The sequence below is a fragment of the Canis lupus genome, chromosome 11 (genome assembly GCF_048164855.1).
Source record: "Canis lupus baileyi chromosome 11, mCanLup2.hap1, whole genome shotgun sequence".
NCBI classification, from domain to species: domain Eukaryota; kingdom Metazoa; phylum Chordata; class Mammalia; order Carnivora; family Canidae; genus Canis; species Canis lupus.
The window spans coordinates 9,190,982-9,215,603 of NC_132848.1; the positions used below are offsets into that span (position 1 = coordinate 9,190,982).

The 24,622-nt window shown below is 36.9% G+C and overlaps 1 protein-coding gene across 3 annotated transcripts in view; it reads left to right on the forward strand.

Moving 5' to 3' along the window:
• The window catches only part of XPOT (exportin for tRNA), a 41,817-nt gene that overhangs the window by 5,693 nt on the left and 11,502 nt on the right, over nucleotides 1-24,622 (forward strand). For 2 of the 3 annotated variants that reach the window (XM_072843076.1, XM_072843075.1), the window contains exons 3-19: nucleotides 2,894-2,976; nucleotides 4,716-4,772; nucleotides 5,849-5,918; nucleotides 6,713-6,931; nucleotides 8,867-9,051; nucleotides 9,149-9,317; nucleotides 10,685-10,921; nucleotides 13,161-13,199; nucleotides 13,330-13,392; nucleotides 14,355-14,479; nucleotides 15,372-15,516; nucleotides 15,667-15,786; nucleotides 16,096-16,190; nucleotides 17,064-17,133; nucleotides 20,320-20,558; nucleotides 21,483-21,768; nucleotides 23,073-23,262. In XM_072843076.1, the coding sequence (XP_072699177.1) occupies nucleotides 2,894-2,976; nucleotides 4,716-4,772; nucleotides 5,849-5,918; nucleotides 6,713-6,931; nucleotides 8,867-9,051; nucleotides 9,149-9,317; nucleotides 10,685-10,921; nucleotides 13,161-13,199; nucleotides 13,330-13,392; nucleotides 14,355-14,479; nucleotides 15,372-15,516; nucleotides 15,667-15,786; nucleotides 16,096-16,190; nucleotides 17,064-17,133; nucleotides 20,320-20,558; nucleotides 21,483-21,768; nucleotides 23,073-23,262 (2,392 nt within the window). Of the gene's footprint in view, nucleotides 1-2,892; nucleotides 2,977-4,715; nucleotides 4,773-5,848; nucleotides 5,919-6,712; nucleotides 6,932-8,866; nucleotides 9,052-9,148; nucleotides 9,318-10,684; nucleotides 10,922-13,160; nucleotides 13,200-13,329; nucleotides 13,393-14,354; nucleotides 14,480-15,371; nucleotides 15,517-15,666; nucleotides 15,787-16,095; nucleotides 16,191-17,063; nucleotides 17,134-20,319; nucleotides 20,559-21,482; nucleotides 21,769-23,072; nucleotides 23,263-24,622 lie in introns of those variants that run through there. The other variant, XM_072843077.1, reaches the window with a different exon arrangement.

A 24,622-nucleotide genomic window follows, 5' to 3' on the forward strand; every position in this document is an offset into this window, starting at 1 on the left:
AAGTTATTTTCACTTTTTTAATGGAATCACTGTCTTTGATTAAAACTTGCTATTATTTAAAGAAAATGGTATGTCAGTGATAATTCTAACAACTGAATCACATCCGCCCCGTCTTTTCCTCCCCCCTTTTATGGCAAGGGAGGTATTAGATGGTAATGCAACATACATGATTGACTTCCACCATCTCCTTAAATGAGACCATAAATGTTCCTAAAGGAAACCCTAAGTTTCATGGAGTATTGTTAGACAACTGTATTAGGTTCTTTGCAGCAGCCTAGTTTCTTCTGTTCTTAATTTCGAAAGATAGCCATTTATACTTAAGATAGTATTTGGTTGTTGTCATCTACTTACCTTCATTTACTTGGTTCTCCATCAGTGGGAGCAGCCAGTGAGACCACATAGGAAAACCCATTCCCTCAGTCATACAACTATAATAGAGGTTTTTTCCTTTTCTTTTAAAATCTTCAACCTAAAAGAAAAAATTTTACATTTTCATTGTGTGTGTATAGACGTGTATAACTAAGTATTTTTTATATATGTATATATATACAACTTGAAAACAGTTTATACAAAATACTGGTTATTTTTATTATGAACAGTGCACTCTGATACTGTTTGTCATTCGTTTTTGTTTTTTAAGATTTTATTTATTTATTCATGAGAGACATAGAGAGAGAGAGAGAGGCAGAGACACAGGGAGAAGCAGGCTCCATGCAGGGAGCCTGATATGGGACTCGATCCCCGGACTTCAGGATCACACCCTGGGCTGAAGGCAGCACTAAACCGCTGAGCCACCCAGGCCTCCCTGTTTGTCATTTTTTGATTGCTGATAAAGACCTATACAATTGATTTCATCACTACTGGGGTACAAACCATAGTTGTTTTTGTTTTGTTGGGGTTTTTTTATTTTAAGATTTTATTTATTAGAAAGAGAGCACAAGCCAGAAGGAGAGGGAAAGGGAGAAGCAGACTCCCTGATGAGCAAGGAGCATAATGCAGGGCTCGATCCCAGAACGCTGGGATCATGATCTGAGCTGAAGGCAGACACTTAACCAACTGAGCCACCCAGGTGTCCCACAAACTGTAATTTTAAAAAATATTTACTAATTAAAATTAGGTTTTTCTAAGGGACACCTGGGTAGCTCAGTTGGTTAAGTGTCCATCTCTGTTTCGGCTCAGGTGATCTCAGGGTTATGAGACTGAGCCCCACATCAGGCTCTGCTGGGAGTGGAGCCCGCTTGGGATTCCTTCCTCTGTCCCTTCCCACCCACCCTTAAAAGAAAAATTAGGTTCTTCTATTTCTTAACGTTTTTTTCTACATCATTTCAGTTCTTGATCAATACATCAGTTACTTTAAAATTACCTAGCACTATCTTTGTGTAATTTTCTGGACTGAGATACTTTTCACAGGTTGTTAGGGTTACTGTTTGTCCATTGTCATTGATGCCAGCTGCAACATGCTAATGGAAAAGAGTGACAGAAGTCATTCCCATTTCCCCAACATTCTGATAAAGAGCACATGGACTTGATGCTTCATCCTTTCTAGACTATACTTACTCTTATAACAAAGCCATGAATTCATGAACAGAGAAATGAGAACCATTTCCTAAAGCTTTTCAATTATTTCTGGTTTTCCAAAATTCATATCATGCATTTGGACTCTAATTTTGATTTTTTGTTTTTTACTTCTTTTTAACATTTTATTTTTATATTTATTTTTTGTTTTGTTTTATTTACTTTTAATTAAAAATTTTTAAAAGATTTTCTTTATCAGAGAGAGGACGAGCTGGAGAGTGCACATGAGTCGGGGGGGCGGGCGGCGATGGGGGAGACTGGAGAAGGAGAAGCAGACCCTCTGCTGAGCAGAGAGCCAGTCATGGGTCTCTATCCCAGGACCCTGGAATTATAACCTGAGCCACCCAGGTGCCCCTTAATTAATTTTTTAAAGTTGGCTTCAGGGTCACCTGGGTGGCTCAGTGGTTGAGCGTCTGCCTTTGGCTTAGGTTGTGATCCTGGGGTCCTGGGATCGAGTCCCACACTGGGCTCCCCACATGGAGCCTGCTTCTCGCTCTGCCTGTGTCTCTGCCTCTCTCTGTCTCTCATGAATAAATACAATCTTAAAAAAAAAAAAGGTAGGCTCCACGCCCAATGTAGAGCCGAACGTGAGGTTTGAACTCACAACCCTGAGATCAAGACCTAAGCTGAAATCAAGAGTTGGATGCTTCACTGAGCCAGGCACCCCTGTTTTTTTTAAATATTTTTTTTTAATTTTTAAGTAATTTCTACACTCAGCATGGAGCTCGAACTCACAACCCAGAGGTCAAGAGTCACATGCTCCACTGACTGAGCCAGCCAGGTGTCCCTAAAGACTTTATTTTTAAGTAATCTCTACACCCATCATGGAGTTTGAATTCACATCCCTGAGATCAAGAGTCACACACTCTACCTACTGAGATAGCCAGGCACCCCATGGACACTAATTTTGTTAACTACCTCTTTCATAACATATTTACAACTATATAGGAAAAATGCCGTTTATGTATCGTTTTATAATTGCATATACCTCGGTAGCATAGTACTTGACAAAATACTTCAGTAGTTTTTGTCTTCATTCTCATAATAACCCGTGAGGTCTGCACGGCATTTTTGTGTTGTCTCCTTTGCTGTAAGGAAACAGGTTTGAATATCTAACTGAGACAATTTGTTTTTTACTTAACTTTTTTCTGGGAATGATCACTAGTTGCACTTACTCAGAAGCCAGAATTCAATGTTTTAGCTATTTTTCTTCAGATTGACTGATTAGTATTGGTTTGCTACTCCTAGAACATTTTAATATCAGTAGGGCATTGAGATTGACTGTTCCAAATGCATTTTTGGCTTTGCAATCTTACAGGCCCTGGCCTATTTTGAGCAGTTAAAGATTTCCCCAGATGCCTGGCAAGTGTGTGCAGAAGCTCTAGCCCAGAGGACATACAGGTAATTAAAACAAAATTTACATGGCTTACAGGAATTTAAATTTCTGTGAGACCTGTATTTGGAAAGTGTTTTCATAAAGCCATTTTATGACTTATGAAAACCATTCAGGGTAGAAATGGGAAAAATATAAACTAGAAATTTGGCCATTCTGGGATTGATTTTTCAGTAAAACTATACTTTGCCTTATGTTGGGTACCTGACAGCAGATCTCAGGTAGAATCTTCTTATGATGGCAAGTGATAGTTGGTTTTCTAAAAAGTTGGCAAAGGAGGAAATCATGAACTGTACAAATCTTAAGTTTTTATTTTAATTTAAAGTATAAAAACATTCATTTGCCAGTTTTTTAATATTGGACCAATATTGGAATATTGGACCTGCATTCACTTCATCCTTCTTAACATTGATCACACTCATAATCCATCCTCTACAATTTCCACTTTGTGTCTCTAAGGGATTGAGGAGCAATTAGCACAGATTCCTAGACTTTTAGTTATTTTTCCCCACCTCTCACAAGTGTTCAGGTTATCTAGCCCATATCAAATATGCACTAGGTTTTTTCCTTTTTGAAAAATTTTTAATATACTCAAAACATGAGCAAAGTGAAAAAATAAGAGAGACAAATCAAGAAACAGACTCTTAATTATAGAGAACAAACTGATGGTTACCAGGGAGGAGGTGGGTGGGAAGGGGTTAAATACATGATGGGGATAAAGGAGGGCACTCGTGTTGAGCACAGGATGATGTATGGAAGTGCTGAATCATTATATTGTATGCCTGGAACTAATATAAAACACTGTAGGTTAACTGGAATTTAAAAAAATACATAAGATCTAGCTTTTTATTTTTTTAGATCTGACTTTTAATTGAAGTATTCCTGAAGTTTATATTTGAGTGGAAAACATGAGTTTTGTGTAGTTCATTTAAGGTTTCAGTGTCAACCATGATAAGAATAGAAACCCTAAGGTCTTAGAAGAGGTGCTAAGAAACTTAAAATTTTGAAAGATTAAGTTTTATCTTCTTGTGTGTGAAATTATTTTGTTTAGTTAATTCATATAGTCTAAGTTAAAATATTATCTATTCTTATATTGACCAGTTAGTTTTATATGTGACAATTCTTCCATGACTAAGCCTGGCCCAAACCAACTATTTTAAATGAGCAGATTGTTGTTCACTAAAGAGATTTTGTCAGAGATTGTAGCTGGTTTACTGCAACTCTGCATCACCCCTGGGGAGACTTGAGAGTAGATAATTGGGAGATCTGATTTAAGGCTGAACTATCAGTCCAAGTGACCCTGCCTGTTTTGGATTTGACTGCAGTGGAACTGGCTAGGGTTGAATTTTAGATAAGACTTCACCTACCATCTCTGATTTGACTCAGTCTCTGGCTGTGTGACCATTTGTCATTTTACACCTCGCCTTTCTATCATAAAGTGTAGGAGTTGTTCCAGTTAATCCTAACATCTACAATTAGGGGAATTCCTTGTTTTCAAAGCAGTATCCTTAGGTGCACTTAAGTTTTTTCTTTTTCTTTCTTTTTTTTTTTTGCTTGTCAGATTTAATGAAACTATTGAGAATGGTATAATATGTAAGTTCTAAACAATTAGAGACTGATGATGAATAGAACGTAAGCCAAAGGTCTTATTTGAGAAACTTTTCAACTGTATTTTACTAGTACTCGTACTTTACTTTTGTTTTCTCTAAATTATATTCTTATCTGATTTTCCTTTTTTCTTTTTCAGTGATGATCACATAAAGTTTTTCTGCTTTCAAGTACTAGAACATCAAGTTAAATACAAGTAAGGCTTTTCTCACTGTTTTGACTCTGAAATTTGTGGGGAGAAGTCGTTTTTTAAATTAGTTTTTCTCTCTTTGGGAAAAATCATAATACAAACTGTAAATTGAAAGTGTGTAAAACTGGGGATCCCTGGGTGGCTCGGTGGTTGAGCAACTGCCTTTTTTGGCCCAGGGAGTGACCCCAGGGTCCCGCGATCAAGTCCCACATCAGGCTCCCTGCATGGAGCCTGCTTTTCCCTCTGCCTGTGTCTCTGCCAATCTCTCTCTGTGTGTCTCTCATGAATAAATAAATAAAATCTTTAAAAAAAGAGTGTATAAAACATATCCATTTTATAGGTGTGTTTCTGATTTATCCCAAAGTGTTTTAAAATTACTGAGCTAAATGGTTACATATTAAAAATCCAGACATTTCACAGAAAAAATTAGATTTCGTACTTCTCTGGAAAAAGAAAATCTAGCAACACCAGACCTGTTTCTACATGACAACTGTTAAAGGTTAGTGGCAGCATGGCCATTCAATTCCCCTGCCTTAATGAAGTGGAAATAGTGAATCACTGCTCAGAGGACTCTCCGTTTGCCTCCTTGTCTCTGTAAGCGACAGACCTCAAAATATAGACATATTTCCATTTGAGAAATTCCACAGCTGCCATTTTGTTTTGACATGACCTAGACCACAAATCAAAGTAAGATCAGTGATTGTGTTACACTGTCTACCAGGCTGACCCGTATCTTTTCTTTAAAGCCGTGATGAGGGACGCCTTGGTGGCTCAGTGGTTGAGTGTCTGCCTTCAGCTCAGGGCGTGACCCCGGGTCTGGGGATTGAGTCCCACACTGGGCTCCCTGCATGGAGCCTGCTTCTCCCTCTGCCTGTGTTTCTGCCTCTGTCTCTGTCTCTCATGAATAAATAAAGATTAAAATAAAATAAAGCTGTGATGAGAAGCATTATCAGTTTATTTTAGGAAGTTTTAAATAATTGAGTATTACACAAATTTTCCCTTTCAAATATGTGAGGCTGTTACTTTTTAAATCACAGACACCAAATATAGCCATTATTATTTTTCTTCTCTATTTTGAACAGATATTCAGAACTAACTACTGTTCAGCAGCAACTAATTAGGGAGACGCTCATATCTTGGCTTCAAGCTCAGGTAAAATAGTAATTATGTTCAGTACCTCAAATTTTTAGATATTTAAATTTTTAGTTTTGCAAGAGTTTAGAACTTTCCCTCAGAAATGTTGACCATTTATCCTCCCTTTGATCCCATAGCTTTTTTTTTAGAAAGTGCTGGTTTCAAAGATTATGGGTATATAAAAACTTAGTGATAATTTTAAATTATATTAATAACTGAGACTGTCATGCTTTCCATGACACATTGTTGAAACTTTGGTTTTAAAATGGGTTTGTTTGGTTTTTTTTTGTTTTGGTTTGGTTTTTTAACTATTTAACAAACAAAAAAAGACAAACATTTTTTTTTCGCTTCTAAAGGGGAGCTCTCAAAAAAAAAAAAAAATAAAGGGGAGCTCTCCTGGACAGCCTCTTCACAAAGAGCCTTTTACAAGGGAACCACTGGAGTTCTTTATTCGCATTATGTTCTTTTTTGTTAATTTTAACTAATATTAACATATAAAGCAGTTATGTAGCTAGAATTATTTTTCCTAAAGCAAACAGCTAAAAAAAAAAAAAAACAATTTAGTAGAACCAAAAACTAGTAAAATTCTGCACATGAAACTTTAAAAGTGTAAGAATGAGAAGTAAACATAGCACCTTTGTTTTCCATCTGGGTAGTCACTTAAATACCTTGGTAATTTTCAAGCATATTTGTTGCACAGCTAATCTAAACTGTCGAGGTTTGGTGAGTTTTTTCTTATTGATAATAAGTAGGAAAACAATGAGACTTTGCAATTTACATTTAATTTCATGGGCAATTTTTCTGTTTGTCAGATGCTGAATCCTCAACCAGAGAAGACCTTTATACGAAATAAAGCAGCCCAAGTCTTCGCCTTGCTTTTTGTTACAGAATATCTCACTAGATGGCCCAAGTTTTTTTTTGACATTCTCTCAGTAGTGGACCTAAATCCAAGGGGAGTAGATTTGTACCTCCGAATCCTCATGGCTATTGATTCAGAGTTGGTGGATCGTGATGTGGTGCATACATCAGAGGCAAGTAACTTACCATTAATCATTAGTTTTTAATGTAGATTTTGTAGGAGAGGATGAGTACATAATAAAAAAAGCAGGAAATTTCATTTTTTAGAGACAAATTTATTTACTTTATGTTTAGTAATCTTTCCACCCAGTATGGGGCTCAAACTCACAGCCCCTTGATCAAGAGTCACATGCTCAAAAAAAAAAAAAAAAAAAAAAAAGTCACATGCTCTTCCAACTGAGCCAGCCTAGGCACCTTCAAATTAATTCTAAATTCGCCAACTTTTTTTTTTTCCCAAGCAGGCTCCACACCCAACATGGGGCTTGAACTCATAATTCTGAGATCAAGTTATGTGTTCTACTGACTGAACTAGCCAGGCACCCCTAAATTCACCCAACATTTTGAATTTTGTCTACAAAGGACTTGAACTGGGCTTTTCCCCCCAGGTGTATGTTGAAATTAAAGTATAACTTTAGATTTTCTTTTTAACTATGCAAGCACTTTCTCCAATAAAATGCACAAATTGGTTGTTTTATGAATTTCTGGAGAAATGTTGTCTGTATTTACTACTAGATAGTTAGTGAGGAGGAATCATTGCTTATGAATCTGCTAGTTTATTCCGTATTCTCAGTCATAAAACCTGTCACCTTAGTCTTTCTCTGTGCATAATCCAATATAACTTTTTCCTTATTCTTCAAGAAGACAACAGAAGTTGCTTGATTCAAAAAAGAGAGCAAGGGATGCCCTGGTGGCTCAGTGGTTTCAGTGTCTGCCTTTGGCTCGGGGTGTGATCCTGGGGTCCCGGGATCGAGTCCCACATCGGGCTCCCTGCATGGAGCCTGCTTCTCCCTCTACCTATGTCTCTGCTTCTCTATCTCTGTGTCTCTCATGAATAAATAAATAAAATCTTTTAAAAGAGAGAAAAGAAAAAAATTGCTTGATTCAGATGTGTATAATAATTTAAGGTCTTTGTATGTCAGACATACTTATAACTTTAAAGGTTATTATCATACATTTAAATTATTGCCATTCCTGGGGCACCTGTGGGGCACAGTCGGTTAAGTGTCTGCCTTCGGTTCAGGTTATGATCCCCAGGTCCAGGGATCAGCCTCATGGTGGGCTCCTGCCTTTCCCTCTCCCTTTTCCCCTCTCCCTACAAGCACGTGCACTCATGCTCCCTTTCTCTCAAATAAATAAAATCTTTAAAAAAAAATTCTCTCTCCTTCTCCCTTTTCTTCTGTCCTTCCCCATCCTCCCACTCTCTCTTTAAAAATAATGATAATAATAATAATAATTACCATTCTTGGGGCACCTGGGTGGCTCACTCAGTGGAACATGTGACTCTTGATTTCAGGGTTGTGAGTTTGAGCCCCACATTGGGCATAGAGATTACTTAAAATTTTTGTTCAGAATCGAAAAAATAAGGATGCCTGGGTGGCTCAGTGGTTGAGCGTCTGCCTTCGGCTCAGGGCATGATCCCAGGGTCCTGGGATCGAGTCCCACATCAGGCTCCTGACAGGAAGCCTGCTTCTACCTCTGCCTGTGTCTCTACCTCTCAATCTGTCTCTCATGAATAAATAAAATCTTAAAATATATATATATTTCATTTAATTAAAAACAAATTTCCATTCCTTTAAGTAGTTTATGTTTGCATAATATTGAGAAGTCCCTTTCATCATATGCTTTAGATTTCTAAGTAAATGCTTATTTGTAGTTTGTGTTTAAGAAGAAATTAAATCTGCCTTTGAGGAATATAATGGAAAAAGGAAATTAAAAGAATTATAGGATATGATTTTAGAATTGATAAGTAGGAAATAGTGGCAGGGAATGTGTTAACAAGTCTGGAAGTTTAATTGTGAGGAAATTACTCTATGCAGCTATTCAGATGTCAGAAATTATTTTGTGTAGTAATCTGCTTTGTGCGTGAGATGTTTTGTTTTGTTTTTTAGGAGGCTCGTAGGAATACTCTAATAAAAGATACCATGAGGGAGCAGTGCATTCCAAACTTGGTGGAATCATGGTACCAAATTTTACAAAATTATCAGTATACTAATTCAGAAGTGACATGTCAGTGCCTTGAAGTAGTTGGGGCTTATGTCTCTTGGATAGACTTATCCCTTATAGCCAATGATAGGTAAGTATACCTATATTTTAAAGATCTAAACCTACAAAATACAGTATGTAAAACTCATGAGTTTGGAAATATAACAATTTTTTTCTCCTATTGCCAGGTTTATAAATATGCTGCTAGGTCATATGTCAATAGAAGTTCTACGGGAAGAAGCATGTGACTGTTTATTTGAAATTGTAAATAAAGGAATGGATCCTGTTGATAAAATGAAACTAGTAGAATCTTTGTGTCAAGTCTTACAGTCTGCTGGGTTTTTCAGCATTGACCAGGTCAGTAAATTTATGTATGAAGTTTTAAAAATTGTTAGAAGAAAAATAAAATAAAATAAAAATTGTTAGAAGAAAGTAGGATAGGCACTAATTTAAATATGCTTTCTTTTTCTTTCTTTCTTCTTTTTTTTTATGTGTAAACTCTCCTTGAGACCATAAAGAAACACTGTAACCAGAAAGCCATAATGTACCTGTAGCATTTGCCTGGGACAGTAGATTATACCAGTTCTAGACCTGAAGATCTGGGATGAGGGACGCCTGGGTGGCTCAGTAGTTGAGCATCTGCGTTGAGCTCAGGGCATGATCCTAGCGTCCTGGGATCGAGTCCCACATAAAGCTCCCTGCATGGAGCCTGCTTCTCCCTCTGCCTGTGTCTCTGCCTCTCTCTCTGTGTCTCTCATGTATAAATAAATAAAATCTTTAAAACAAAACCAAAAAAAAAAAAAAAAAGATCTGGGATGATACCTGCAGTTCTGCATTTCTCACAAACTTGAATTTGATTAGAGACTACTGGTCTATACTTTTAAGTAGCAAGAAACTATACTGTGTACCTGGCAGTGCATTTTGACCAAAACTAGACTTAGTTATGATTGTTACATTTTCACCATACTTTTGTTATTCATTTAAGCTGTTGGAGTTTAGCTCCAATAAGCTGAAGGCTCTGAGTGTGGTAAGTAATTTAGAAACAGAATTTGAAGATTTGTATTTACCTGTGACAGTGATAAAAAATTTAAGAAATATTTGTTTTGGTGATACGTCAGTAATGCAGAAGAACAGTAGCATTTTCTCACATTGCTGATAATTGTTCTGTTTAGTCTATGGTAAAAGTCCTAAAATGATGAAGGTAACATCTCTTTCTGTAGGAGAGTATCATAAGGGTAACTAATAAACAATCTCACTAGTATGACCTTAGGCCGGTAGTTATAATAGCAGCTCTATGTCTTTGCAATATAGTTAGGACTCAAATAGTTTCAGAAAGGACTGCTAGAAGTTATTACGCATACTGTAATAATATGACATCATTACAGCATGTTTACTAACTTGAGCAGTTTAGAAAGATTTTTAAAACCACAAATCCCTTCAAGCTTTTATAAAATTGGCAGTGTCTATAGGCCTATAACCATTAAAAAGAGTTGGTTGAAAGAGTACAAATGGTTAATAATAATTGAACTGAAATTCTAAAAATTGTTTAGTCAAGACAGTAGAATGGTTAAATGTCTGATGTTAGTTTAAAATTGAATCTTATAATTGGCTCTTGATTCATACTAAAGTTTAGAGTTTCTCTTATTCTTAAGTGGGCGTTTTTTTCTTTTTCTTTTTTTTATGTGGGTGTTTCTAAGTTGAGATCTCTTTTGATTGCTTAATAGGAAGAAGATGTTGACTTTCTAGCCAGATTTTCTAAACTGGTAAATGGAATGGGACAGTCATTGATAGTTAGTTGGACTAAATTAATTAAGAATGGGGATATCAAGAATGCTCAAGAGGCACTACAAGCTATTGAAACAAAAGTGGCTCTGATGCTGCAGCTACTAATTCATGAGGATGATGACATCTCTTCTAACATTATTGGATTTTGTTATGATTATCTTCATATTTTGAAACAGGTAAGTCGGGCAGCCCCGGTGGTTTAGCGGTTTAGCGCCCCCTGCAGCCTGGGGTGTGATCCTGGAGACCCAGGATCGAGTCCCAGGTCGGGCTCCCTGCATGGGGCCTGCTTCTCCCTCTGCCTCTCTCTCTCCCCACCCCCTACCCATGTGTCTCTATGAATAAATAAATAAAATCTTTAAAAAAAAAAAAAAAAAGAAACAAGTAAGTCCTTGCTTTAATCTTTTTTGCCCAGTAGATAATATAGACAAGCTATAGAGAAGTGGAAAATACAGGAAATTGAAAAGAAGAAAATATACATAATTCTATTAGCTAATGATATTTACTGTTATATATTAATGTATCTCTGTCTTCCTACTCTCTCCAACTTCAATTCACTAGACTTTAACAAGCGTTGAATTATTGCTACAGGTTTAGGCCATTTTTTTTATTTTAAATCTGTTTGTTTTTATTTTTTTCCTTTCCTTTTTTTTCTTTTGTTATTAAGTAGGTTCCACGCTTGGTGTGGAGCCTAATGCAGGCCTTGAACTCACGACCCTGAGATCAAGACCTGAGCTGAGATCAAGAGTTGGACACTTAACGGACTGACCAAGCACCTTTGTGTTTGTTTTTAAATACAGTAATTTTGTTAAACATCATTCATATTTTAATTATATATGCATTATTTCTAATGAACAGTTTTTTTTACAATTAAAAATTTTCTCTTAGGCAGTTGCTTCCAATAAGAACTTAAAATGTAGACCATAATAGTCTCCATATAGGGATCCCTGGGTGGCGCAGTGGTTTAGCGCCTGCCTTTGGCCCAGGACGCGATCCTGGAGACCCGGGATCGAATCCCACGTTGGGCTCCCAGTGCATGGAGCCTGCTTCTCCCTCTGCCTATGTCTCTGCCTCTCTCTCTGTGTGTGACTATCATAAATAAATAAAAATTTTAAAAAAAAAGTCTCCATATAATGGCTGATAGCCTTTGAAAAATTAGTAATTTCTCATTATGTCATTAGGTGAGAAAACAATTCCTATTTCAGTTATATTTGATTGGTTAAATCAAGTCAAGCTTAAAATATTAGTTCCTATATTATTCTGAATGTAATGTATGTCTGCATACATACCTTAAGGAACTTTTTAGGTAATAGGAAAGATAATGAAGAAAGTTAAAATGACTCCTGGTAATTACGCTGTGTGTCTCTTAACAGACTTCTAGCTTTTTTGCCTTATTTGAAAACAAGGGAAGACCATACTTTACTATCCTGTAGACTTCTTTGGTAAATTCATTATAAATATCCTTAAAGTTGAAATTCATCTATATGTCAGATTGTTTAGTAGAAATGGAATTGCTAGATCTTATGTTAGGTGCGTTTGAAATATAGAAAAGTACTGCCAGGGATCCCTGGGTGGCTCAGCGGTTTAGCCCCTGCCTTCGGCCCAGGGCGTGATCCTGGAGACCCCGGGTCGAGTCCCACATCAGGCTCCCTGCACGGAGCCTGCTTCTCCCTCTGCCTATGTCTCTGCTTTCTCTCTCTCTCTCTCTCTCTCTCTCTCTCTGTCTCATGAATGAATAAATAAATAAATCTTTTTTTTTTTTTTTTAAAAAGGTACTGCCAAACTGCCCTCCACGAAAGTTGTGTGCATGTTTTAAAAGATCTTAATTGATTAGAAAAATATTGTGAGGGGCACCTGGGTGGCTCACTTAGTTGTGTCTGCCATCGTCGGCTCAGGTCATGATCCTGGGGTCTTAGGATCAAACTCCTTGTCAGGCTCCCTACTCTGTAGGAAGTCTGCTTGTCCCTCTCCCTCCCCCACCCTTCATGCTCTCTCTCAAATAAATTTATTAAAATATTTATGTATTTTCAAAGATTTTATTCTATTTATTTGAGATAGCACAAGCAGGGAGAGGAGCAGAGGGAGAGGGGAAGCAGGACTCAGAGCTCAGACTCAGGGCTCAGTCCCAGGACTTCAGGATCACGACCTGAGCCGAAGGCAGACACTCAACCAACTGAGCCATCCAGGGGCCCAAAATAAAATCATTTTTAAAAAGGCGGGGGAGTGGGGCACCTGAGATTGAGTCCCGCAGGCTCCCCCACAGGGAGCCTACTTCTCCCTCTGCCTGTGTCTCTGACTCTCTCTGTCTCTCATGAATAAATAAATAAAATTTAAAATAATTTTTAAAAAAAGAAAAATATTGTGATAAGGGAGTATAACTTTAGGAAATCTAATAAATTGTTTCTTACTTTTTAACAGCTTCCAGTGCTCTCGGATCAGCAAAAAGCTAATGTGGAGGTAATTCTTTTTTGCTTCTTATAAACCAATACTAGAATATGTATCTGCAGTCTGTCTTGAAATACAAGTTAATTTCAAAGTATATCAAGTTAAAGGAAACTGACAAAAGACATTTTATTCTTAATTTTAGGCAATCATGTTGGCTGTTATGAAAAAACTGACTTATGATGAAGAATATAACTTTGAAAATGAGGTAAGAATTTTACAGTGGGAAAAAAAGAAAAAGAATTTTACACTGGGGGGAAACCAGTTTTAATTCGTTATTTACTTACCTCAAATTAACATTTTAAGTTTTTGTTTTTTGTTTTTTTTACATTTTAAGTTTTGATTATGTTAGAGTCCTTTAAAACGAAGTATTTTAACAGTCACTCTTGGTTACGATTGACTTCAGCCTTAGGTGAATTAATAGAAGCCTTATAATCCTTCATAATATCTTCAAAAAATACCTTTTTGGTATTTTGTCACTTTTTTTAAAACATTTGGTGGCACTGAACTTTGTAAAATATTGACAATATCATTGGTGATCATATTGCAGTTTACATTTAATAAGAGTGATGAGTTGAGGCCTGGTCAGTGGACCTCCGATCATAAGTGTCTGTGGGAGAGTAGGAATGAGTCATTTAACTCTCTGGACCTGTTGCAGTTACAAGTCTTGTCCACGGTTGCCAGTGAGTCAGTTTACCATCAAATACAATGATCATCAAGTGCTTCCTGTCAACTCAAGCATGGCTTATACTATTTTGCAATGTGCTAAGTGTTCAATTCCCCACCTGAGGCATCAAAAACTTTGGACTGTGAAAAGATAATGGTGATGATAACACATGATACACTTACAAAGAGCCAGGCTTGTTACAGATATTTCCATTCATATGGTATTACAAGATACAAGGAGTACAAATAAGGTGGTGAAGTTCTCATAAAGCCCAGCATGAACCCATTTGGTTTCAGATTCTTGTCCTTAATTTAACCTCCTACATATACTGTTTTTGGCTCCAGGCTTTTGAGGTCTAGGGCTGTGTTCAGAAATGCTTATTTGTGAGGAGAGAAAAGGTACATACTAAATTTATAAATGCATAATACTATGTGAGAACCAACCATTTATGTGAATTTTCAGGCTTTTAAGTTTTAAAATAAAAATTTTTAAATATATCTTAGGGTGAAGATGAAGCCATGTTTGTAGAATATAGAAAACAACTGAAGTTATTGTTGGACAGGCTTGCTCAAGTTTCACCAGAGTTACTGTTGGCTTCTGTTCGCAGAGTTTTTAGCTCTACACTACAGTAAGTTTATTACTGTTTTTGTGACAAGTCTACGCCTTTCCTTTTCTCCTTGATCATCTACAATAAATTATTCACATAACTTAATAATTTTTGTTACTTATTAAGATTTTATGTGTATCTCTGAAGCAATGCACTTGTCTCCATTTACCTCTTTTTTTAATTCCAGTGTAGTTAACATACAGTGTTACATTAGTTTCAGGTACACATTATAGCGATTTAATAGGTCTGTACATTATTTATTGCTCATCACGATAAGTGTATTCTTTAGTACCCATCCCCTATTGCACTCATCCCCCACATCTACCTCCCCTATGGTAACCCTCTGTTCTTTATTGTTTAGATTCTTTTTGTTTGTCTATCTCTTTTTCCCCTTTGTTCATCTGTTTTGTTTCTTAAATTCTACATATGAGTGAAGTGATAGGGTATTTGTTCTCTGGCTTATCCCCCTTAGCATAATACACTGTAGCTTCATCCATGTCATTGTCGTCTCTGTTTATCATTATCCTTGTGGGGAAACACTGCTCTTTGAAATGTAAACAATGAAATGGACTGCACCAGTTATTTTTTACTTTTGTGATGTAAGTTTTGTCTTCTGTTGAAATTAAGGAATTGCTATGACTTCTTAATAATTAAAGAGGCTTTTGAGACGCCTGAGTGGCTCAGCCGTAGAGCGTCTGCCTTGGACTCAGGTCATGACCCCGGGGTCCGGGATCGAGTCCCACATCGGGCTCCCTGCAGGGAGCCTGCTTCTCTCCCTCTGCCTGTGTCTCTGCCTCTTTCTCTCTGTGTCTCTCATGAATAAATAAAAAATAAATACTAAATAAAGAGGGTTTTGTTGGTGTTGCATAAAATGTTTATATTCAAGTCTCACGTATGTATTCGGTCTTGGTAGGAATTGGCAGACAACACGTTTTATGGAAGTTGAAGTAGCAATAAGATTGCTGTATATGTTGGCAGAAGCTCTTCCAGTATCTCATGGTGCTCACTTCTCAGGTGATGTTTCAAAAGCTAGTGCTTTGCAGGATATGATGCGAACTGTAAGTATACTACAGATAATTTATTTTGAACATGATTTTCTGTTTTCACTGTGAGCTAGTGGGAGTTCCTTAAGTTAGCATCTGTTAACACTGGGGCATTTTGATGTTACGATGAATAAGGACAGATTTCTTAACTTTTTCCTGCTCCAGTTGGTAACATCAGGAGTTAGTTCCTATCAGCATACATCTGTGACATTGGAGTTCTTCGAAACTGTTGTTAGATATGAAAAGTTTTTCACAGTTGAACCTCAGCACATTCCATGTGTACTAGTAAGTATTCATTTATTCTCAATTTCTGGAGGGAGGGGGGTTCCCATGTACTTTAGCTATAAACTCTAAATATCCTGAAACTGTCCCCTCCTCTGTTTCTTTAAAATGGACAGTTTCTGGCTTAATCAGTCACCTAAAACAAGTCCTCAAGGGCCTATTGGTGCCCTCCAGGATTACTTGTTATGTATACCTGGTTCCTGCCTTCTAGGAGCTAAAAAGTAAAATTTGATGGGAACAAAAATGTATTGTGACAATGGCAACAAAAACTTAAAATAAGTGCAGAAATAGTAAAGGTGTCTCTTTCTTTAGATGGCTTTCTTAGATCATAGAGGTCTGCGACATTCTAGTGCAAAAGTACGGAGCAGAACTGCTTACCTGTTCTCCAGATTTGTCAAATCTCTGAAGTAAGTATGAAATATCAGCTGTTATGTTTACTTTTTGTTTTTAAGATTGCTAAATAAGACCTAGAAGTTATTTTCTAAAAGCCTGTGGTAGACTTGATTCTGTTTGTTTTAGGTTTATTTCTTTTAATCAGGTTTTCTTTTTTAGTATCATAATGTTATGATATGACCTCTTCTATTCAGTAGCCAGGTTCATCACTGCAAAGAGATTTGTTTGCATGACATATACTTTTTGCAGTTATGTATATTTTTCGTATATATATATTTATTTGCAGTTCTATATATTTTTATATATAACACATATCACCAATGACATTAGTTATGTATTTAACCAACAGTTTTATTGTTATGGATTACTGTATGGCTTCTTTGAAATTCTAGAGAATACATTTCATGGAAAATTTTTTAACCTAAAAAAATGGAAAATTTTTAACCTTTCTGTTTTGTATTGTTTCTTATTCGTACCATTTTCTTGGTATGAAAACTACTTTTTCTTAGGTTTATAAGTTTGTAATTTTGGGGAATGCGTTGGTGACTCAGCAGTTGAGCATTTGCCTCCAGCTTAGGGTGTGATCCCAGGTCCTGGGATCAAGTCCCGCATTGGGATCCCCATGGGAAGCCTGCTTTTCTCTCTCTTTCTATGTCTCTGCCTCTCTCTGTATGTCACTTATGAATGAATGAATGAATAAATAAATAAATAAATAAATAAGACCTTAAAAAATTTGTAATTTTTAAAAATTCTGGCTTGTCTTAATGATCACATCTGATTAGCTTAGAATAGAATTTTTTTGTTCCTACCCTTTTTAAAAAGGAATTTTGTATTTTGAGCACAGTTGTTTACATAATTGTGATTTCTCCTTTTTTGCCTTTATTCAGTAAACAAATGAATCCTTTCATTGAAGATATTCTGAATAGAATACAAGATTTACTAGAGCTTTCTCCACCTGTAAGTATCTGTCTTTCCAAATTACAGATTTTACCCAAGTATCATTGATGGCCACACATGCCTTTAGTCTTTAAGGCTTGTGCCTCGTGGACAATTTTCCTAATGGGGTTGGCAGTGGCAGGGATGGGGGCTTGTGTACAAGGGTTAGTTCTGGTTACCAAAATACTGTTGAGATTAGTAAGCAAAACATATCAATAGAATTAATAAAAACAGAGGGGCACCTAGGTGGTGCAGTTGATTAAGCATCTAACTCTCAGTTTTGGCTCAGGGCTCGATCTCAGGGTCAGGCTCTGTACTCAATGCAGAGTTTCTCTCTCCCTCTGCTCCTCCCCCTAATCTCCTCAAATAAATAAGTAAATCTTTAAAAATATTAATAAAAATGGAAAGGAATCATAATCAAATGATAAATTTGGCAGAGTGGGATATGATCGGCTTTCTCTTAAATGTTGAAGTATTTTATGGAGAAAGAAAAATTCAATTTCTAAATGATTTCCTGTTTAGTATATGATCATATTAGCTGTTCTAAGTGACTGCGACCATTAGATTGACTTTTTTGGGGTAACTTGAGGCTTTGGATAAAAAAGTTTAAATGCTGATTGCTATTTTGGTGTTCATTTCGTAAGAAAGATTTAAGTGAGATGCTTTGTAAGTGTGTTTTAACTTCTACGTATTTTTTTCATTTTGATAAAAGTTAATACTGAAGCAGCCACTTAGAAGTGTTAAACATAAGGCAGCCCTGGTGGCGCAGCAGTTTAGTGCCACCTGTAGCTCAGGGTGTGATCCTGGAGACCTGCGTCGGGCTCCCTGCATGGAGCCTGCTTCTCCCTCTGCCTGTGTTTCTACCTCTCTCTCTCTCTCTCTGTCTCTCATGAATAAATAGATAAAATCTTTAAAAAAAAAAAAAGTGTTAAACATAAAAATACTTTTATTCTTTGAAGTAAATATCAGTATTTAGAGTATAGTAGTTATATAATTTTACTGCATGAAGGATTACTAATGACTTCTGTGGTTAAATTATCTTTGCACAGTACAAAAACCTCAATATTAAACTTCATCTAATTAAGGCCAAATTTTCTGTAGCAGTTCACACTGACCAATGAGAGTTAGGCATTCAGAAAGTTATGGGGCAGCTGGGTGGCTCAGTCGGTTAAGCAGCTGACTCTTGATTTTAGCTTAGGTCTTGATCTCAGCTCAGGTCTTGATATCAGGGTTGTGAGCTCAAGCCCTGTAATGGGCTCTACACTGGACATGGAGCCAACTTAAAAATCCTATTACGTTATATTATCTTATAGATATTAAGTAGTTCATGTTTTTGTACCATTAATATAAACAAGCTTATACCCATAATCCTTTTTTACTATATAAAAAGGCTTTGTTCAAATTGCTTTTACCGGGGATCCCTGGGTGGCGCAGCGGTTTAGCGCCTGCCTTTGGCCCAGGGTGCGATCCTGGAGACCTGGGATCGAATCCCACATCGGGCTTCCGGTGCATGGAGCCTGCTTCTCCCTCTGCCTATGTCTCTGCCTCTCTCTCTCTCTCTCTCTCTGTGTGACTATCATAAATTAAAAAAAAAAAAAATTTGCTTTTACCTGATGTTGTCTGCTTAATAGGGTAATGAATATCCATTTTTTAAGTACCTTATATAGTTTACCTTTGTGTTCTCAGCTCCTGCAGCAGTGGTTAGTCCCAGTGGTACTTAAATGCTTTAGCGACTTTTACATAGGGACATGCTTCTTTTAATAGATGAGGTGTTTTTTTTTTCTTTAAGATTTATTTATTTTAGAGTATGAGTTGGGGGAGGGGCAGAGGAAGAGGGAGAGAATCTCCAGCAGACTCCTTGCCAAGTGCAGAGCCTCCTGTGGGGCCCAATCCCACAACCCTGAAATCATGACCTGAGCTGAAATCAAGAGTCTGATGTTCAACTGACTGAGCCACCTAGGTGCCCCTAAGATGAGGTATTCTTTTATATAAAATCACCACATAATTTATTCTAGATTTTTATGTAATTTTTTACAAGGAGCGTTAGTATTGGATCTAGAGGCCACACCTGATATTTTCACCCTCTTGACCTCTCTGGATGCATAAATGTAAAAAATAGGGGTACCTGGGTGGCTCAGTCAGTTAAGCATCCAACTCTTGATTTCAGCTTAGGTCATGATCTCAGGGTCTTGAGATCAAGCCCCATGTTGGGTTCCACACTAAGTGTGGAGCCTGCTTAAGATTCTCTCTAAAAAAGATTATATATAAATGTAAAATATAATAAAATTCATTAACAAGAATTAAGTATATGGGATATTTACTTGTGCTTGAATGAGAACTATTTCTCTGATTTGCAGTCTTATTTTCAAATGTTTTCAAGTAACAACTGCTGTATATGTATGTATTTATTGTGTGGTTTTTATTGCTACTCAGTATTTAAGTGCTTTAAAATATTAACCTCTATGGCCTTTATACTAATGTTCAGTGCACCTTTGTACATCTCATTTTTAGCCTTGTAACAGTTTTACAAATAAGATTTTTACAAAAAGAAAACAAGTCAGAAGGCTAACTAATAATTATCTTCTATGATAATTTGCAAAGTTTTATCAAGGGGAGAATTAGGCAGCCCGGTGGCTCAGCGGTTTAGCACCGCCTTCAGTCCAGGGCGTGATCCCGGGAACCCGGGATTGAGTCCCACGTCAGGGGACTGCATGGGGCCGCTTCTCCCTCAGCCTGTGTCTCTGACTCTCTCTCTCTCTGTCTCTATGAGTAAATAAATAAAATCTTAAAAGGGGGGGGGGGGTTAGACCTGTGACCTTTAGACCTCAAATTCAGTTTTCTTTCCATTATATGGTGCTGGGAGAAAATTTTTTTTAAATACTTGATCTGCTTTTTAATAATGAGTTTACGTGATAGATTACGTCTCCTGTGCCTGTTGTATTAACTGTGCTTAAATGAGAGGAACTAAACAATGATAAAGGGGATCCCTGGGTGGCTCAGCGGTTTGGTACCTGCCTTTGGCCCAGGGCGCAATCCTGGAGTCCCGGGATCGAGTCCCGCATCGGGCTCCCGGCATGGAGCCTGCTTCTCCTTCTGCCTGTGTCTCTGCCTGTCTCTCTGTCTCTGCCTCTCTATCATGGATAAATAAATAATCTTAAAAAATAAATAAACAATGATAAACACCAATAGGACTAAATTTCTTTCTAGGAGAATGGTTACCAGTCTTTGTTGAGCAGCGATGATCAACTGTTTATTTATGAGACAGCCGGAGTGCTGATTGTTAATAGTGAATATCCAGCTGAACGGAAACAAGCATTAATGAGAAATCTGTTAACTCCACTAATGGAGAAGTTTAAAATTCTATTAGAAAAATTGATGCTGGCACAAGATGAAGAAAGACAGGCATCACTAGCAGACTGTCTCAACCATGCTGTTGGATTTGCCAGGTGAGCGTGATTATAATTAAATTAAAATTGTAAAGTGAGTGTCTGTATACACACAGAACCATTTACTTGGATCTTTTAGAACTGGGGAAACACATCTATGTTTTGAAAACTGGATTGTCCAGAGAATTATCTAAACCTTTCTTCTCTAAACTCAGTGAATTAGAAGATTTAGCTGAAGAAGGGAATAGATCACATAATATTCTGCATTTCTGGTTTTGACCAGTATCTAAATCCTTAATTCTTCTGACTTCTTTAATATAAATTGATCATGTACTTAGGGGGATTAGCTGAAGAGTTTATGTACCAGTGACATATTGGGCCATTTTGGATCAGTCTTGGCACTGACAAAATCTTGAGGCTTCTTTTTAGCTCTTGCCTTGTGTCCTGAAGACCACCTAAGCTGCCTTTTCTTTCTCCCTGCCCATACATTTTATTGGCAAACAATAGCAATATGAAAGTTGTAGTGACTGCTGATTCTACACAGAGAAGTTGCTCTGTAGAGTACTTCAGTGCAAAAGCTAATGTTAGGTTGTATAAATAACTTGATTCTAAAGATTGTTTTCTAAATTTAAATCAGTAGTTTGCAGATTGTCTAGTACAGCCCAGTCATAGTAAGTGGATTTTTTTTCTTTTCTGTATATTTTATCAGTAGGATTTTAGTCAAACATTTAGGTGGATTCTTATTAGAATCGTATTAATTACCTCTCATTCATTTAATTTGAACCGTTTCTGGAATGGTAACTGGAAGCAATAGTATAACAAATAACCATATTAGCTAAAGATGGAAGTAGTCATGACATAGAAAATAAGTAATTGGCTTCTTAGTTTTGTCAATTTTGCAATTTTTTGTGCATTATTTTTTATTACTCTGTAAAACTTTTAAAGAATAAAGTTAAAACTAGTTGTCTGATTTTGCTTATATAGCCGAACCAGCAAAGCTTTCAGCAACAAGCAGACTGTGAAACAGTGTGGCTGTTCCGAAGTTTATCTGGACTGTTTACAGACATTCTTGCCAGCCCTCAGTTGTCCCTTGCAAAAGGATATTCTCAGAAGTGGAGTTCGTACTTTCCTTCATCGCATGATTATTTGCCTAGAGGAAGAAGTTCTTCCATTCATCCCATCTGCCTCTGAACACATGCTCAAAGATTGTGAAGCAAAAGACCTCCAGGAGTTCATTCCTCTTATCAACCAGATTACAGCCAAATTTAAGGTACCTCAGACATTCAGGGCTCAGAAACCTCCTGACTTTTAAATTAGATATATTTATCTTCAAATACATTTTGGCATTTGCCCCTTGGTTTGTTTTTTTAATATAAGTCACTTGAGGGCATGGACCATAGTCCTCTCCAGTGTCTAGCACACTGCCTGACACATAGACCATATTTAATGGATGCTTTAATAAAAACCTTACCTCTGTACAGAAGAAAACAATCTACTATTTTAGAGAAGCAAATGAAAACAACATTGAGTACTAAAATGTCTAGCAGTAAATAAGAACTTGTAACTTTGAGTGCCCAGGCAGGAGTTTGAAATTAATTCAGTGTATTAAAGTCAGTTTTATTGTACAAGGAAATTTAAGTCAAGTATAAGCTGGCTAATAAAAATGATTAACACATAGTGCTTTCTGTGTTCAAAATCTGTTTTAAGCTTTCTTTTGTATATTAATTCATTCGATCCTCCTAAAGAGAACTATTCTATTTTATAGATGAAGAAATTGAGGGGCATCTAGGTGGCACAGTCGGTTAAGCATCTGCTTTTGGCTCAGGTCATGATCCCGGGGTCCTAGGATTAATCCCCACGTCAGGCTCCCTGCTCAGGGGGGAATCCACTTCTCCCTCTGCCTCTCACCCTGCCCTTGCTCACTCTTTCCCTCTCAAATAAAATTAAAAAAAAAAAAAAAAGAAAGAAAGAAATTGAGACAGAGAAGTTAAGCAATTTACTTCACAGCATATAAGGCCTTGAGAGCCCAATCATATAAATTCTACTTATAATTTAGCAATATAATGTAGCAAATTCTTGATTATTTAAATTAGAAAATATTTTATAGTAATATTCAATTGTGAAATATATCTGAATCCCTATTTTTTTTTAAGATTTTATATATTTGAGAAAGAGAACACAAGCTGGGGGGAGAGGTAAAGGGAGAGGGAGAAGCAGGACCCCTGCTGAGCAGGGAGACCAATGCTGGGCTTGATCCCAGGAATCTGAAATCATGACCTGAGCTAATGCTTAACCGACTGAGCCACCCAGGTGCCCCTGAATCCCTGTTACTTTAACCTGAATCTTGAACTGTAGGAAATGAATTGAACTTAACAATTTTGAAGATTTCAATACTGTATATCCTTAATGTAGATTTTTGTCCTGACATTGATATTTGCCAACAGAATTATGTAAATATATATCCTTAATAGAAACTCTGGATAAAGGCTTTATGTAAAGCATGTATTTCTTAGTTTCATATTAATAATTATCTTTCACCTTTCGGAAGTAGTAATACTTGTTTTTTATCTTCAGATACAGGTATCTCCATTTTTACAACAAATGTTCATGCCTCTCCTTCATGCAATTTTTGAGGTATTGCTCCGACCAGCAGAAGAAAATGACCAGTCTGCTGCTTTAGAGAAGCAAATGTTGCGAAGGAGTTACTTTGCTTTCCTGCAAACAGTCACAGGCAGTGGAATGAGTGAAGTCATAGCAAATCAAGGTGGGGGTGCTGAGATTATCTGCTTGAGGCCTTGTCACAGTTGTATGTCAATATGAGCAAGAGCTAGTTGAAGTAAATATCATACTTTTAAAGTGGTTGTATATTTCTCCCTGGGTTGGCAGTTCATCATTACCAAGGTGGGAATCCATTTCACGTAGAGGGTCTTAAAATTAATTTGTATTTAGTTCCCATTTTCCCAGGGCAGTATTCTTTAATTGATTCTTTAGTGGTATAAATAGCATGGTGGCAGCTTGCCAGCATTGACCTGACAGTTGAGAACAAAATCGAGAACTGAAAAATGGATCCTCGATTCTATGGTTGACTAATCTTCAATAAAGCGGGAAAGAATATCCAATGGAAAAGAGTATCTTCAACAAATAGTGTTAAAGGACACAGAGAACACAGGCAGCAACCTCTTTGACCTCTGGCGCAGCAACTTCTTTACTAGAAATGTCACCACAGGCAGGGGAAACAAAAGCAGAAATGAACTATTGGGACTTTATCAAGATAAAAAGCTGCACAGCAAAGGAAACAAAACTAAAAGCCTATGGAACGGAAGGATATTTTCAAATGACATAAGTGATAAAGGATTAGTATTCAAAATCTACAAAGAACTTATAAACTCAACCCCCAAAAAAACAAATAACCAAATTAAGAAATAGGCAGAAGACATGAAGAAACACTTTTAGTTCTAAAAAGGACTAGCCAGATGGCTAACAGACACATGAAAAGATGCTCAACATCACTCATCATCAGGGAAATGCAAATCAAAAGCAGCTGAGATATCTCACACCTGTCAGAATGGCTAAAATTAACACAAGAAACGTGTTGGCAAGAATGTGGAGAAAAGGGAACCCTCTTGCACTATTAGTGGAATGCAGACTGGCGCAGCCACTCTAGAAAAACAGTATGGAGGTTCCTCAAAAATTCAAAAATAGAACTACCCTATGATCCAGAAATTGCACTAGCAGGTATTTACCAAAAGGATTCATGCACCAATGATATTTATAGCAGCATTAACAACAGTAGCCAAACTATGGAAAGAGCCCAAATGTACATCAACTGATGAATGGATAAAAAAGATTAGTTACCCATCAAAAAGAATGAAATCTTGCTGTTTGCAACAACATGGATGGAGCTACAGTATGTTATACTAAGTGAAAAGAAAGACAAATACTATATGATCTCACTCATGCGGAATTTAAGAAATAAAACAGATGAACATATGGGAAGCAGGAAAAGGAAAAAAAGAGAGAAGCTCTAAGAGACTCAGTGATAGAGAAGAAACACGGTTGGTGGTGGGAGTTGGGTGGTGGATGTGCTAGATGAGTGATGGGTATTTAGGAGGGCACTTGTTGGT